Source organism: Trachurus trachurus (genome assembly GCF_905171665.1).
Source record: "Trachurus trachurus genome assembly, chromosome: 3".
NCBI classification, from domain to species: Eukaryota; Metazoa; Chordata; class Actinopteri; order Carangiformes; family Carangidae; genus Trachurus; species Trachurus trachurus.
The window spans coordinates 3070077-3083861 of record NC_139893.1 but is presented as its reverse complement, the minus strand read 5'-3'; the positions used below and the strand labels follow the sequence as shown (position 1 = coordinate 3083861).

General features: G+C 36.9%; 1 protein-coding gene across 1 annotated transcript in view; it reads left to right on the top strand.

The window, feature by feature from the left end:
* The first annotated feature begins 1410 nt into the window (after positions 1-1410).
* The window catches only part of scml2 (Scm polycomb group protein like 2), a 43453-nt gene continuing 31078 nt past the window's right edge, over positions 1411-13785 (top strand). Inside the window, exons 1-5 of the mRNA XM_083996980.1 lie at positions 1411-1474; positions 1640-1710; positions 2839-3073; positions 5719-5807; positions 7905-8148. Of these exons, the coding sequence (XP_083853106.1) occupies positions 2875-3073; positions 5719-5807; positions 7905-8148 (532 nt within the window). The 5' untranslated portion in view covers positions 1411-1474; positions 1640-1710; positions 2839-2874. The remainder of the gene's footprint in view (positions 1475-1639; positions 1711-2838; positions 3074-5718; positions 5808-7904; positions 8149-13785) is intronic.

The following is a 13785-nucleotide window of genomic DNA, read 5'->3' as shown; positions in this document are numbered from 1 at the left end:
TTTCTCATAGAGAATGAATGGGAAAAGGTAAAAAAAAAGAACAAATCATTCGGCTTTTCATACTGCCTACTGTTGTCTACTGCTCAGGCATACTTTCACCTAGAGACTTCATTTGAACTTTAAACAGTAGACACAAGTCTTGTGTATTGGCGTATTATTCCACGTTTTGATAGGTCATATAGTTTTTGATCAATCCCTGATCAATGACCATGATCATTTTTGGAGAAATTATGAGATTATAATGGGTGTGTATTGCACGGAATGTTCGTGTCAGAGTGGGTGACATCATCGGTTATAATTTTTTTCTCTTTCCAAACTCGGCCCGGCCACAATTTACACTCTACACACATGATTTTTTCCAAATTTGTAGACAAACTTGTTCTATCTCTCACAATGTGCTCATAATATCTGAGAGACTTACAGAATTTGAATTATCAGCCTCTAAGTGCGGCCACGTCTGTCTCTGCTCCTCATTGACTCCAATACAAAGATTTTCTGAGAGAAGCAGAACGGACCCCTGTTTTAAAATCGCATGTTTCTGCAAAATATTTACTGTAGAAACACAAAATCGTACCAAATTGTTCAGGAAGTCCTTAGAGCACCGTTGGTCTGTGTTTTTTTCTGATAGGAGTTACCGTTTTGTCAGAATAAGTCCAAATGTGAGACCAGTGCAGAGGCAGAAAATCACTCTTTTTCTCCACGTTTCTGTCTGTCTCAGCCTGGGGGGCCTCTATCGTCATTGGCAACTGCCTCAAGTTGCCGTGGTAACCTCTGAGCCTCAGGCCAGAGCTCGTTAACTTCATAAACAATCCACCTGGAGCTCGTTAACATAGTTTAGTCGTTTATAGTCACACACACCAACACACACAGGTAGCTTCATGTGATTACAGTTACATACACACACACAAACACCAGCACACAGGTAACCTAATGTGGTTACAGCTCCTCCATATCAGAGCTTATAGAAAGATGATCATGTGTCTGTCTGATCAGCTCTGTCTTGACTTTAAGTTTGTGGGTTTGATTCCCATGCTCTGACGTTAGCAGCCAAACAAATGCAGCCGTTCAATACAGTTGAAAAACCAACATTAAAGTAATGCTGCAAAAAGTTTGACAAGAACAAAAAGACAATTAAATTGTCAACTGAAATTATTTCTATGTCAGTTAATCTTCAACTAAAATTTAACGATTGTGATCACTGATCACACACACACACACACATTTTTTGACATCTTTTTTGTTTTTACTCAGAACTATTGAACAGTCGCAGGTTTTCTACCACAGTAATCACAGTGTGTGTGTGTGTGTGTGTGTGTGTGTGTGTGTGTGTGTGTGAGTGTGTGAATGTGTGTGTGTTTGAAGCTCTCAGACTGATGAGCCGTTCAATTACTTGTGTTGATTCCAGATCAGAGGGAGGAGAAGAAGGAGCGACGCAGCAGCATCACAGCAGGTTCAGCCCTCGACAAGTCCAACGGTTGGAACTTCTCTCTTCTCATTTCTCAAATTAAAATTAAACCTCATAATTAATAACGTTTAATAGTTTTGAGTCAGTTGGAGGTCACATGTTTCCTCCCCCTCTGTTCATTGGGTCACTTGGGTCCCTGTAGTGAACAGTTTGTTTGTGTTGTGTCGTGGTCAGAGCCGTTCAGCTGGGAGGATTATCTACGAGAGACTTCGTCCATCGCTGCGTCGCCAAACTGCTTCAAACAGGTAAAAGACGACTGACGAGTTTCTGTCCTTTATTTCCCCTCATTTGTTTCCTTTCATGCTTTTACTGAGCGTTGCGTATACAGTCTGTTCCTTCTGTTGTGTCACTTGGTATTACTTCAATAGATCAAACTGCTGTTTTAAGGGGATAGTTCAACATTTTGGCAAATTGGCCCATTGCCATAATCCCTATAGTCATAGCAGTAGGTTCGTTACCTTTAGAACGGCGGAGCAGAGCCGTGAGCTGCTCAGAGCTACAGTACGCTACGGAGGCTCATGGGATTTCTTGGTTTCCCTCACCTTCCTGCTAATATCAGATCCAGTTCCTCTCTTAGTATTTTCAAGCATGCTCTGTCTTCTCATCTCATGGTGACCTGTTCCTGTTTTCACTGAAGATGCATTTCTGATTTGTTGAACTGATACTAATCACTATATACTGTCATTTTAGTCTCAGTGTTGACCATCGTGGCCTTATTATGGTTGTTTTGTTTTGTCCCAATGTAGTTACAATAACTGTGGTTTGTCCTTGTCTGCATTATTGTTTTTGTCTTTTTTTGTTTGTTTTTTGTTTGTTCTGTTTGTTTATTTGTCTGTTTGTTTTTCTATATTGTTGTGAACATGTTTGTCTGTTGAATCTATGTTTGTCTATATGTTTGGACCCCCTCGAAAACGAGATGGTACATCTCAAGGGGTTTTATCCAAATAAATGAATTTCAAACAAACTCATCAAATACACAATCCAACAACTCCACAACGCTCTGGTGGACAAGTTGTGAGCTGCACATTCACCACACTATGAGATAATAACACAACGTTACCACACAGAGTTGTTGTAGAGGGAAATACAGAGACTGTTGATGAAAAACTGTCCCTGAAGGCAACGTGCATCAGCGGTTTTGCATGAATTTCCCTCTAAAACAACTCTGTCTGGTAACGCAGCTCGCGGCTCTGCTCCGCCGTTCTAAAAACAGCTTGCACCGACAATTAAAGGTAACGAACCTACTGCTATGACTATAGGGATTATGGCAATGGACCAATTGGCCAAAATGTTGAACTATCCCTTTAAAGATAAATCTGATGTTATTCTTTTTATTTCTTTTTTCTTTTATTTATCTGTCTCTGTGTCTTCAGTCCAGAGTTCCTCCCTGCAACGACTTTAAAGCCGGCATGAAACTCGAAGCGCGGGACCCTCGCAACTCGAACTCGGTGTGCATCGCCACGGTGATGGGCATGATGGGGACTCGTCTGCGGCTGCGTCTGGACGGCAGCGACAACACCAACGACTTCTGGCGGTTGGTGGACTCGTTGGACATCCAGCCAATAGGGACCTGCGAGAGGACCGGGGACATGCTGCAGCCGCCGCTGGGTGAGAGACGAGCAGGGCCGTTGTTTAGGGGAGAAAGGTGATGATAACTCTAGGGGCCCAGCGCCCAGTGGGGCCCATAAAAAACCCCAGTAGTCTAATCTTTGTATGACTGAATTATTCTGCGTAAGACCCTGACTAATACTCATAGTACACTGTAAAAAACCAAGAATATTTGTCTTATTTCTTGTCCAAATGTCTCATTTCTAGTCAAAACTAAACTCTTTCCACTTAAAATAAGACTCATAACCTAAAAATTAACTTGTTTTTAGATCATTTTCACTTGTTTCAAACTAATTTTCACTTGAAATAAGTAGAAAAAGCTGCCAGTGAAAGCATGTTTTTGTGCTTGTAATAAGGAAGAAAAACTTGTTCCATTATCAGATTTTTTCTACTTATTCCAAGTGAAAATCTGCTTGAAAGAAGTAAAAAGTGTCTAAAAACAAGCTACTTTTATTTCATTCATTTCATTTTCCTTTATTTGTTCGAGAGGGACAGTGTACATTAATGAACATTTTAAAAAGATAAAATGTAAATGCACCCAATTATCGCCAATAGGCTAATTTCCGTTGGCAGTCCCCCTGCCGGATGGAGCATGGCAATGAGACCTATAATAAAGGTAGCAAATTACATTAAGACAAATAGCACAATATCTACAACAGCAACATTACACTTTGACCCCCACCCCTCCTACCCATACGCACACATGCACAAACACTATCCAATCCACAACCAGTACTCCCTTTAATATGATATGTCTTATTTTAAGTATGATGAGATTTGTCTTGACTAGAAATTACATTTTGACCAGAAATAAGACAAATATTCTTGGTAAGACACTTGAGTTTTTGCAGTGTAATGCTGCATTAGCATCAAAACAAAGTAGGCTAAATAAAAAATGATAATACATACGTAGTCTAAGAAAAAAAAACTGGAAAAGTTAGGGGGAGGGGCCCACTTTAGTATTCTTTAAGGGGGCCCAGAATTCCTAGCAACGGCTCTGATCTGTTGCACTTCATCTTCTCCTTTTCCTCATGACCTCACCTCTACTCTTAGGCCCGGTCCCATTTCACACTGCAAAAACTCAAAATCTTACCAAGAATATTTGTCTTATTTCTAGTCAAAATGTCATTTCTAGTCAAAACAAATCTCATTATACTTCAAATAAGACAACACATTTAAAAAGCAGCTTGTTTTTAGACACTTTTTTACTTCTTTCAAGAATATTTTCACTTGAAATAAGTTTAAAAAAATCTGATAGTGGAGCAAGTTTTTCTTTCTTATTACAAGCACAAAAAAACTTGCTTTCACTGGCAGATTTCTCTACTTATTTCAAGTGAAAATTTGTTTGAAACAAATGAAAATGATCTAAAAACAAGTTCATTTTTAGGTGATGAGTCTTATTTTGAGTGTAAAGAGTTCAGTTTTGACTAGAAATGAGACATTTTGGCAAGAAATAAGACAAATATTCTTGGAAAGATTTTGAGTTTTTGCAGTGCATCCACTTCCACTTGATTTTGACTCTAGCATTCGGTTTAATGCGTTCTCGTGTTGGGGTAGGTAGGGTGTCCCAATTGTTTTAAGAGGGAGGGGAAGAGCTTTTCAACCTTTAAAGGACAATTCCAGGCAAATTCAACTCGGGGCTGTATTTTCCTAACATTTTAGGTCTAAAAGAAGGAATCTGAAGATTTTCAGTTTAATGTCTCCTGTTTTGCAGTAGTTGTGTCTTGTCCCCGCATCGCCACGGCAGCAATGAATGGGAGCGGATTGAAGTTCTGCTGCTTAGGCTGTTTCCATCCCTCAAAGCCACAGACAGCGTCAGATGGCGACTCAAACATGCACCCAGAAGTTTATTTATTTGAAGCAAGTCAAGAGTTGATATTCCTGTGTTTATGACACAAACGGGAGCTTCCGACTGCACGTGAACACACCGAGCGTCAACTTGGGTCTCGCGCTTTGAGACTTTGAATTAGATCTAGTTTGCTTGAAGTAAATAAACTTCTCGGTGCATGTTTGAGTAGCCGTCTGACGCTGTCTGTGGAAAAACATTAAATTTTAGGAGCACAAGCAGAAATTGTAGGTGCGCACACTGTAAATCAACTTGCAAAGCAAATATTAACATTTGCTTTTCACTCATCCATTCACTCGTCCTCTCCGCTCTGTAAATTCTCATTTCTGGTTATTCCCCCAGTCAATAAAAAATCATTTGCTTATAGGGCCTTCTCCTACCGTGCACCCTATTTATGGAATAGTCTCCCACCGCATATCAAACAATCCACTTCCACTGTAATTTTTAAAACACTTCTTAAGAAACACCTTCTTACACAATGTTTTGGCGAAATTTGAATTTCCTATTTATCTCCCCGTGCGTTCTTTTGCTTGTTCTTTCTTCTGTAATAAACTAAACTAAACTAAACTAAACTAAACTAAACTAAACTAAACTCATGATCCTCACACTCTTCGGCCTGACACCTGCAATGACAGATTCCAGATACTGTGAGTCGTCCCCCTGTATTTGGAAATAAATTGGAATTTACAAACCTGGAAAATAAAGTTGTATCCATAGAAATCTAGAGTTTCTGTATGAACATAGATAAACGCAGCGTAGTGATACTGACCTGACGTTAATGGAGCTGTTTCATGTTCAGGTTTCAGGATGAACGCGTCGTCGTGGCCGATGTTCCTCCTGCGGACGCTGAGCGGAGCAGAGATGGCCCCGGCCTCGGCTTTTAAGAAGGTAACGATCAATTAAAAAACTCTTATTCTCATCATTTTATTTTACTGGAGCTGCCATAACTTTGTCCTGAAGGTTATTAACTTTAAATTCATGGAGTTGTAAGTCATAGAAATTTGGTGAACAGTTGCAAAAACAGAGGCGTTTTAGAGTTGATGTAGAGCTTCATCAGTGAAAACCATTATTGCAGTGCAGGACACAGACACTAGAGGGAGCCACTCAGAAACCACCAGCACATGCAGTCACGTTTTAAATAGAGAAAAAAGTGGGAAAATCAGCGTTTTAAAAATAGAAAAACTTCTTTTTAAGTTCCTGTTTTATTATAAAAAGAAAGCAGTTCATTTGTTTTTTGTGGTTTGTTCATTTATTTCAATAACTACAGTATTTTTTGATTAGATATTGATTTTAAAAGTTGTTTTTTTTATGAAAGCCAATTAAAATATGAAATGTTTTTTTGGGGGGCATTTGATTGACCGAAGATGAAAAGTTGAGTACTTTGTTGTTGTTTTTTAGCCATTTGTTTGACATAAAGTTCCTGTGAATGTACAGAATTGATCTGTTTGCTGACACCAGACACAGTAGAGAAACCATTATATTATATTATATTACATTACAGTGTATTAATAATACAATGTAATGTAATATAATATAATATAGTATAATATAATATAATACAGTATTATATTATATTATATTATACTATATTATATTATATTATATTACATTGTATTATATTATACTATATTATATTATATTACATTACATTACATTGTATTATATTGTATTATATTATACTATATTACATTATATTACATTACATTGTATTATATTATATTATATTATATTATATTACATTACATTGTATTATATTATATTATATTATACTATATTACATTACATTGTATTATATTATATTATATTATATTACATTACATTGTATTATATTATATTATATTATATTACATTACATTGTATTATACTATATTATATTACATTACATTTTATTATACTATATTATATTACATTACATTGTATTATATTATATTATATTACATTACATTGTATTATATTATATTATATTACATTACATTGTATTATATTATATTATACTATATTATATTACATTACATTATATTATATTATATTATACTATATTACATTACATTGTATTATATTATATTATATTACATTACATTGTATTATATTACATTACATTACATTGTATTGTATTGTATTATATTATATTATATTACATTACATTGTATTATATTATATTACATTACATTGTATTATATTATATTACATTACATTGTATTATATTATATTACATTACATTGTATTATATTATATTATATTACATTACATTGTATTATACTATATTATATTACATTACATTACATTGTATTATATTATACTATATTATAATATATTACATTACATTACATCATATTATATTACATTACATTACATTATATTATATTATATTACATTACATTGTATTATATTATATTATATTGCATTACATTGTATTATATTATATTATATTATATTGCATTACATTACATTACATTGTATTATATTATATTATATTACATTACATTACATTACATTACATTGTATTATATTATATTATATTACATTACATTGTATTATATTATATTATATTGCATTACATTACATTACATTACATTGTATTATATTATATTACATTACATTACATTACATTGTATTATATTATATTATATCATATTAAATTATATTATATCATACTATATTAAATTATATTACATTACATCACATTATATTACATTACATTGTTATTATATTATATTACATTGTTATTATATTACATTACATTACATTATATTATATTATATTATATTACATTACATTGTATTACATTACATTATATTACATAAAATTACGTTGTTATTATATCATATCATATCATATCATATTATATTATATTATATTATATTATATTATATTACATTATATTATATTATATTATATTATATTATATTATATTATATTATATTATATTATATTACATTACATTACATTATATTATATTATATTATATTATGTGTGTGTGTTTAGGAACCAGCCAGTCCTGCTAAAAGCTACTTCCAGCCCGGTATGAAGCTGGAGGCGGTGGACAGGAAGAACCCCTACCTGATCTGTCCGGCCACCGTGGGCGAGGTCAGAGGTCAGGAGATCTTCGTCATGTTCGACGGCTGGCGCGGCGCCTTCGACTACTGGTGCCCGTTCGATTCCCGAGACATCTTCCCCGTGGGCTGGTGCAGCCTGACCAAACACAGCCTGCAGCCGCCCGGGAACTTCTGTGAGTGACGACGAGCCCCCTGTTTCTGTGTTGCTGCTGTTGTTGCTTTGTTAATCACCCTTAAAGGAGAATTCTGGTCATTTTTGACCCCTAAATCGTTTTCCTGATGGTCACCCAGTGTTGGTTGGAGCAAAAAACACGACTAAAATTGATGCAGGCAAACCAGAGTTACCATGGCTACCCGGCGCTAGGGATAGCCACAACGCTAACCTATGGGGGCAATTCTTTCAACCACAACAAACACTCAGAAAACAATCAAATATCTCTGGTACATGACTGGAATCCTTAGAGACACCACTGAACTCATATAGTGTACAAGGCCGTAGCTACCATTGAGGACACCGAGGTCATGACCTCGGTATTTTTTTCGGCCTAATGAATGAAAAAAAAAAAAAAAAAAAAAAAAAAAAAAAGTGCGGTGAAAGTATTAGGGAGGACAGATGGAAGGTGACTGGGTGACTCCTCTCCAAACAACAATTCCGGTAGGCATAATAATGCTCTTGTTTATTGACGCCCTCACGCAGCTGAGTACGCTGGTGTTTGTTTACTGGTCGCGGGAAAAAGGGCGATTCATTCGGAAAAAGCGAGTGATACAGCGCGTCGCGGAGCCTGCGTGCATGGAGGAGAAGGCTACTGAGTGAGTTGGTTGGCTCTAGATAAACTGCTTTTTCCAACCAGTTGTTACACTGTAAAAGTTTCGTACATACGTGCACTTGAAGCGCTGTATTATTTCGGGACGGGACCTCATGTATGCGGAGAAAACAGCTGTTTAATAGGGTCAATTCAGCGCCGTTTACTGTCTGTGTCCTGCACTATGCACTAGTTGAGCTAAGTGGGGGAGAGCAGAGACCTCTTTCCTGCAGATACTATACTGAAGGGGCATCTACTGCACTGTCCATTCTTCCATCAACTTTATGTGAAAAGCACAGTTACATTTTACATTTTATGTGTACAGACAGGGGCGTCACTAAGTTTTAAGGACAGGGGGGCTTAGCCCCCAGGAGATGCACAAGATGTGAGCATATGTGGTGCAGGAGCACAAAATTTCACAAACAACAAAGACTGTGAAATTTTGGACAGATATGGTGTAAAATTTTTAGGCAACCATTAGTTTTATTTCAGTCTTTTTTATTTATTTATTTATTTATTTATTTATTTATTTATTTATTTATTTATTTATTTAAAGAGAGCTAAGACCTGTGAGATTACTACAGACATGTCTGGAGTGCAGTAGAAAATGTAAATTTTTCATCTCTGCCTAGTATAAAAACTAACAAAAAACACATTAGAGTAAAATCTACCTTTGAATCATGGGATATCAGGCAAATGAAAAAGTAATGCGTAGGCTAACTGTGTAAAAGTAGATGCTAAAAAAAATGAACTTGAGCAATTTTGCAGCAGTTTTATTATCAGAGATATATGTCCAGGTGGAATTTGACCTTTGGAAAACTAATTATATTTCACTAATAGCCTGTGTCATAATATTCACTCCATCCAAATACAACACTGTTTTTGGCTCATTTTGATTTCACCTATGACCTCTTCATATTTTTGCATTCAAAGAAGACCATACAGATGTTACTGGTTCAAATTTGCGGGGTTTGTCCTGCACTGCAGGATCGCGTGATCGCGTGACTTTTCACCACAACTGTTTTCCTCTAGGTGGCAGCACCGTACTAAATACTGCTCAGACGTTTTGGGGACAATGCTGACAGCCTGATAGCCGCGATTAGGAGTGGCGCTGTTCATGATACAGAATACAAGAGGATGAAAGGAGAACTAGCTGCAGACGGTAAATAATATAGTAGCCTAGTTTTTCAATGACAAAATGTAACGACGGCAGCTACAGTAGACTATAGCCCACGTCTCACTCTCTTTTTTCGGTCATCTGTCTCGTCATCTCCAAAATGTGTTTTTAAAATGAGCCAACTACAGTACTGTGCAGTAGTGCCGCAGATTTCTCACTCCGCACCTTGTTTGAGAGTGCAGCTGGATGATTTCTTGTGAATGAACGGGTCTGTGTCACTTTGGGGCTGGGCGATAAAACATAGGATAAATAACTTTCCCTCGATAGAAGACGCGGCCGATACAAAGTGACACCGTCAGCCATGCAGCCGGCCTGGACTTTTTATTTTTAATTATGAAGGATCATCTGCGCAAGGCAAAGATGATAGCATCAACAAAACACGGCGTAACACACGCGGCTGTATGGGACAGGCTTTTATTTAATTCAGAACAAACCGCTTAGCAAAAATGGAAAATATAGTCTATAATAATTAATTGATCTGTTGTTTGGCCACTGTTTGAAAATAACCCGAATTATGAGCAAATAATCTGATCCAGAACAGCAGTCATAATCAGACTTCTTCTAAATAAACCTAAACATTAAATAACTGGGTCAGGTCGGACCATGGGGTTATTTTTTCTCTTCTTCTTCACAGGAGAAGAGGAGGCTATGTGCAAAGTACCACATTAACATCTCTATTCATATAACGCCCATCGAAACAGCTGATTTACATGTCGGCCGTTAAGGCAAGGCAAGGCAATTTTATTTGTATAGCCCGTTTTTACAAACAGTTTGTCTCAAAGGGCTTCACGTGGCATCGTAGCAACATCCTCTGTCCTTAGACCCTCACATCGACTGAGGAAAAACTCCATGGAAACCCTTTTAACAGGGAAAAACAGGAGAAACCTCAGGGTGAGCAACAGAGGAGGGATCCCTCACCCAGGACGGACAGACGTGCAATAGATGTTGTTACAGACAAGAAAACAGTTTACAGTTTGTCACAGAATGTGCGGAATATGGAAATGTTAACACATGGCGATTGGCCATTCACGCGGCTTTGTTCTTGGTTTCGGCCAATCAGCTTATAAGCACATGGCTAATTATCAGCTTTCAACCAATCGCACTGTTTTAATGTGTGTGTGTGAAAGTTATTTTCTTTAGTTCATTTTCGTTTCTTTTGGATTTTTTTTACAACAATGTATCAATATAATATTGTTTTCGTTTCATTTCGTTATAAAAATCAATCCCTTTTCTTTGAAACAATGAGATTGAGCAGCTAAAACTCAATAAACTCAACCATGGCTTGTCTTATTGTTAATCTGAACACACATGTATAAAGGGCAGAGTCAAGGCAGCAGATAAATCACAAAACATCAACGCGTCCGTGAGCGCAGCGCACCTCCTCTTCTCCTGTGAAGAAGAAGAGAAAAAATAACCCCATGGTCCGACCTGACCCAGTTATTTAATGTTTAGGTTTATTTAGAAGAAGTCTGATTATGACTGCTGTTCTGGATCAGATTATTTGCTCATAATTCGGGTTATTTTCAAACAGTGGCCAAACAACAGATCAATTAATTATTATAGACTATATTTTCCATTTTTGCTAAGCGGTTTGTTCTGAATTAAATAAAAGCCTGTCCCATACAGCCGCGTGTGTTACGCCGTGTTTTGTTGATGCTATCATCTTTGCCTTGCGCAGATGATCCTTCATAATTAAAAATAAAAAGTCCAGGCCGGCTGCATGGCTGACGGTGTCACTTTGTATCGGCCGCGTCTTCTATCGAGGGAAAGTTATTTATCCTATGTTTTATCGCCCAGCCCCAAAGTGACACAGACCCGTTCATTCACAAGAAATCATCCAGCTGCACTCTCAAACAAGGTGCGGAGTGAGAAATCTGCGGCACTACTGCACAGTACTGTAGTTGGCTCATTTTAAAAACACATTTTGGAGATGACGAGACAGATGACCGAAAAAAGAGAGTGAGACGTGGGCTATAGTCTACTGTAGCTGCCGTCGTTACATTTTGTCATTGAAAAACTAGGCTACTATATTATTTACCGTCTGCAGCTAGTTCTCCTTTCATCCTCTTGTATTCTGTATCATGAACAGCGCCACTCCTAATCGCGGCGATATGTGATACATAATCATCAAGTCATAAAGCAAGACAGGCTTTATCATATTACAATAGTTTCTGTGATTTAGGCAGTGTATACAGTAGTTAGTTCTAGTTTAATAGCCTAGAGTTTAAGCTGTGGATTACTGCACAGATCACTGAGTCATCCGCCTGTCGTCCTCCGTTCTCACAGATGCCACCTGGCGGTTGTTTTGGCACATTGAGGCTTTTCATTAAAACCTCTTGTCTCGCCAAAGAAAAAAAATGCATGAGTCTTGTGCCGTCTCGCGTGGACCACGCGTGAAGTCCGCAAATTTGAACCAGTAACATCTGTACAACCAAAATTAAGTTTGACACCAATATTGTACTTATATGCATAAAAATGTGAAATACTACATAGCTAAACAACGTGAATAACCAATAACACAAACCAAAATTTGCTGCAACAAGGAGCAGTCAGATGTATGTTTGTGGTAGCTACTGTATAAGGAAAAGCAAACAAACTTCCTGGGCCTGTTTCAAAGTGAGGAACACAGCTGACGCTCCAGAAGGAAGTCACCCCAAAAATAGTAGGCTATAGCTATGGTAAAAAAGAGTGCACACTTCACCCTAGAAACCTGTTCATCTTTATGTTAACAACCAGGACCATCACATTGCATTTCAGACTTTTCGAGCTGGAATTTAACTTTATCATATAATATTTTTGCTACTCTGTGGCTGCTACGAGTGTGAGGAGCTAGTCTCCTGTTTGTAATAGGTGGTGTGTTCTCATCAGAATTCAGTGAAGTTGGTCTTCTCTGGATGATCACTTGATGATAATATCATAAAAATGGGATTAATCTAATAGGATGTGTGTAGTTTTTATCTGTCAAAGTGCACCAGATTGAAGCCTTTTAATATAAAATTGCCCCAAATTTCTGACAACCCCCCCCCCCCCCCGCACCACGACTAAATGACCTCAGTATTTCAAAAATCCTGGCTACGGCCTTGATAGTGTAGAGTAGAAACAGTAGAAACTTTGTGTTTTTGCGTGTAGCCACTCACCTCAGATAGCCCAACTCTGAAACATCCTGGAAAGACATTACTATCCCATCACAGAGCGCCTGCTCTCCCCGCCACAGAAACTAACACTTTGTCCTTGTTGTGATGATTTCTTTACTAAAATAAACGGTGGAGCAGTGCAGTGGGAATGTCCAAAATATCTCTGACCGTTTATTTTAGTGAAGAAATCATGACAAGGACAAAGTGTTAGTTTCTGTGGCGGGGAGAGCAGGCGCTCTGTGATGGGATAGTAATGTCTTTCCAGGATGTTTCAGAGTTGGGCTATCTGAGGTGAGTGACTACATGCAAAAACACAAAGTTTTTACTGTTTATACTGTACACCAGTGGTTCTCAACCTGGGGTCCGGGGACCCCTAGGGGTCCTTGAGAGATCTGAAGGGGGTCCCCAATTTATTTCTTGAAAATGTACCACTTTTTTCTGGAAGTTTTTTTTTTTTTTTTTAATTTTACCACTTTTTCTAGACTATTTTTTACTTTTTTGTTTTAGAAATTTTACCACTTTTTTGTTTTAGAAATGTTTTACTTTCTTATTTTGAACATTTTTTTACGAGAAATTTTACCACTTTTTTCTAGAAGTTTTTTATTTTTTTATTTTACCACTTTTTCTAGATTTTTTAAAAACTTTTTGTTTTTGAAATTTTACCACTTTTTTCTAGAAAATGTTTACTTTTTTATT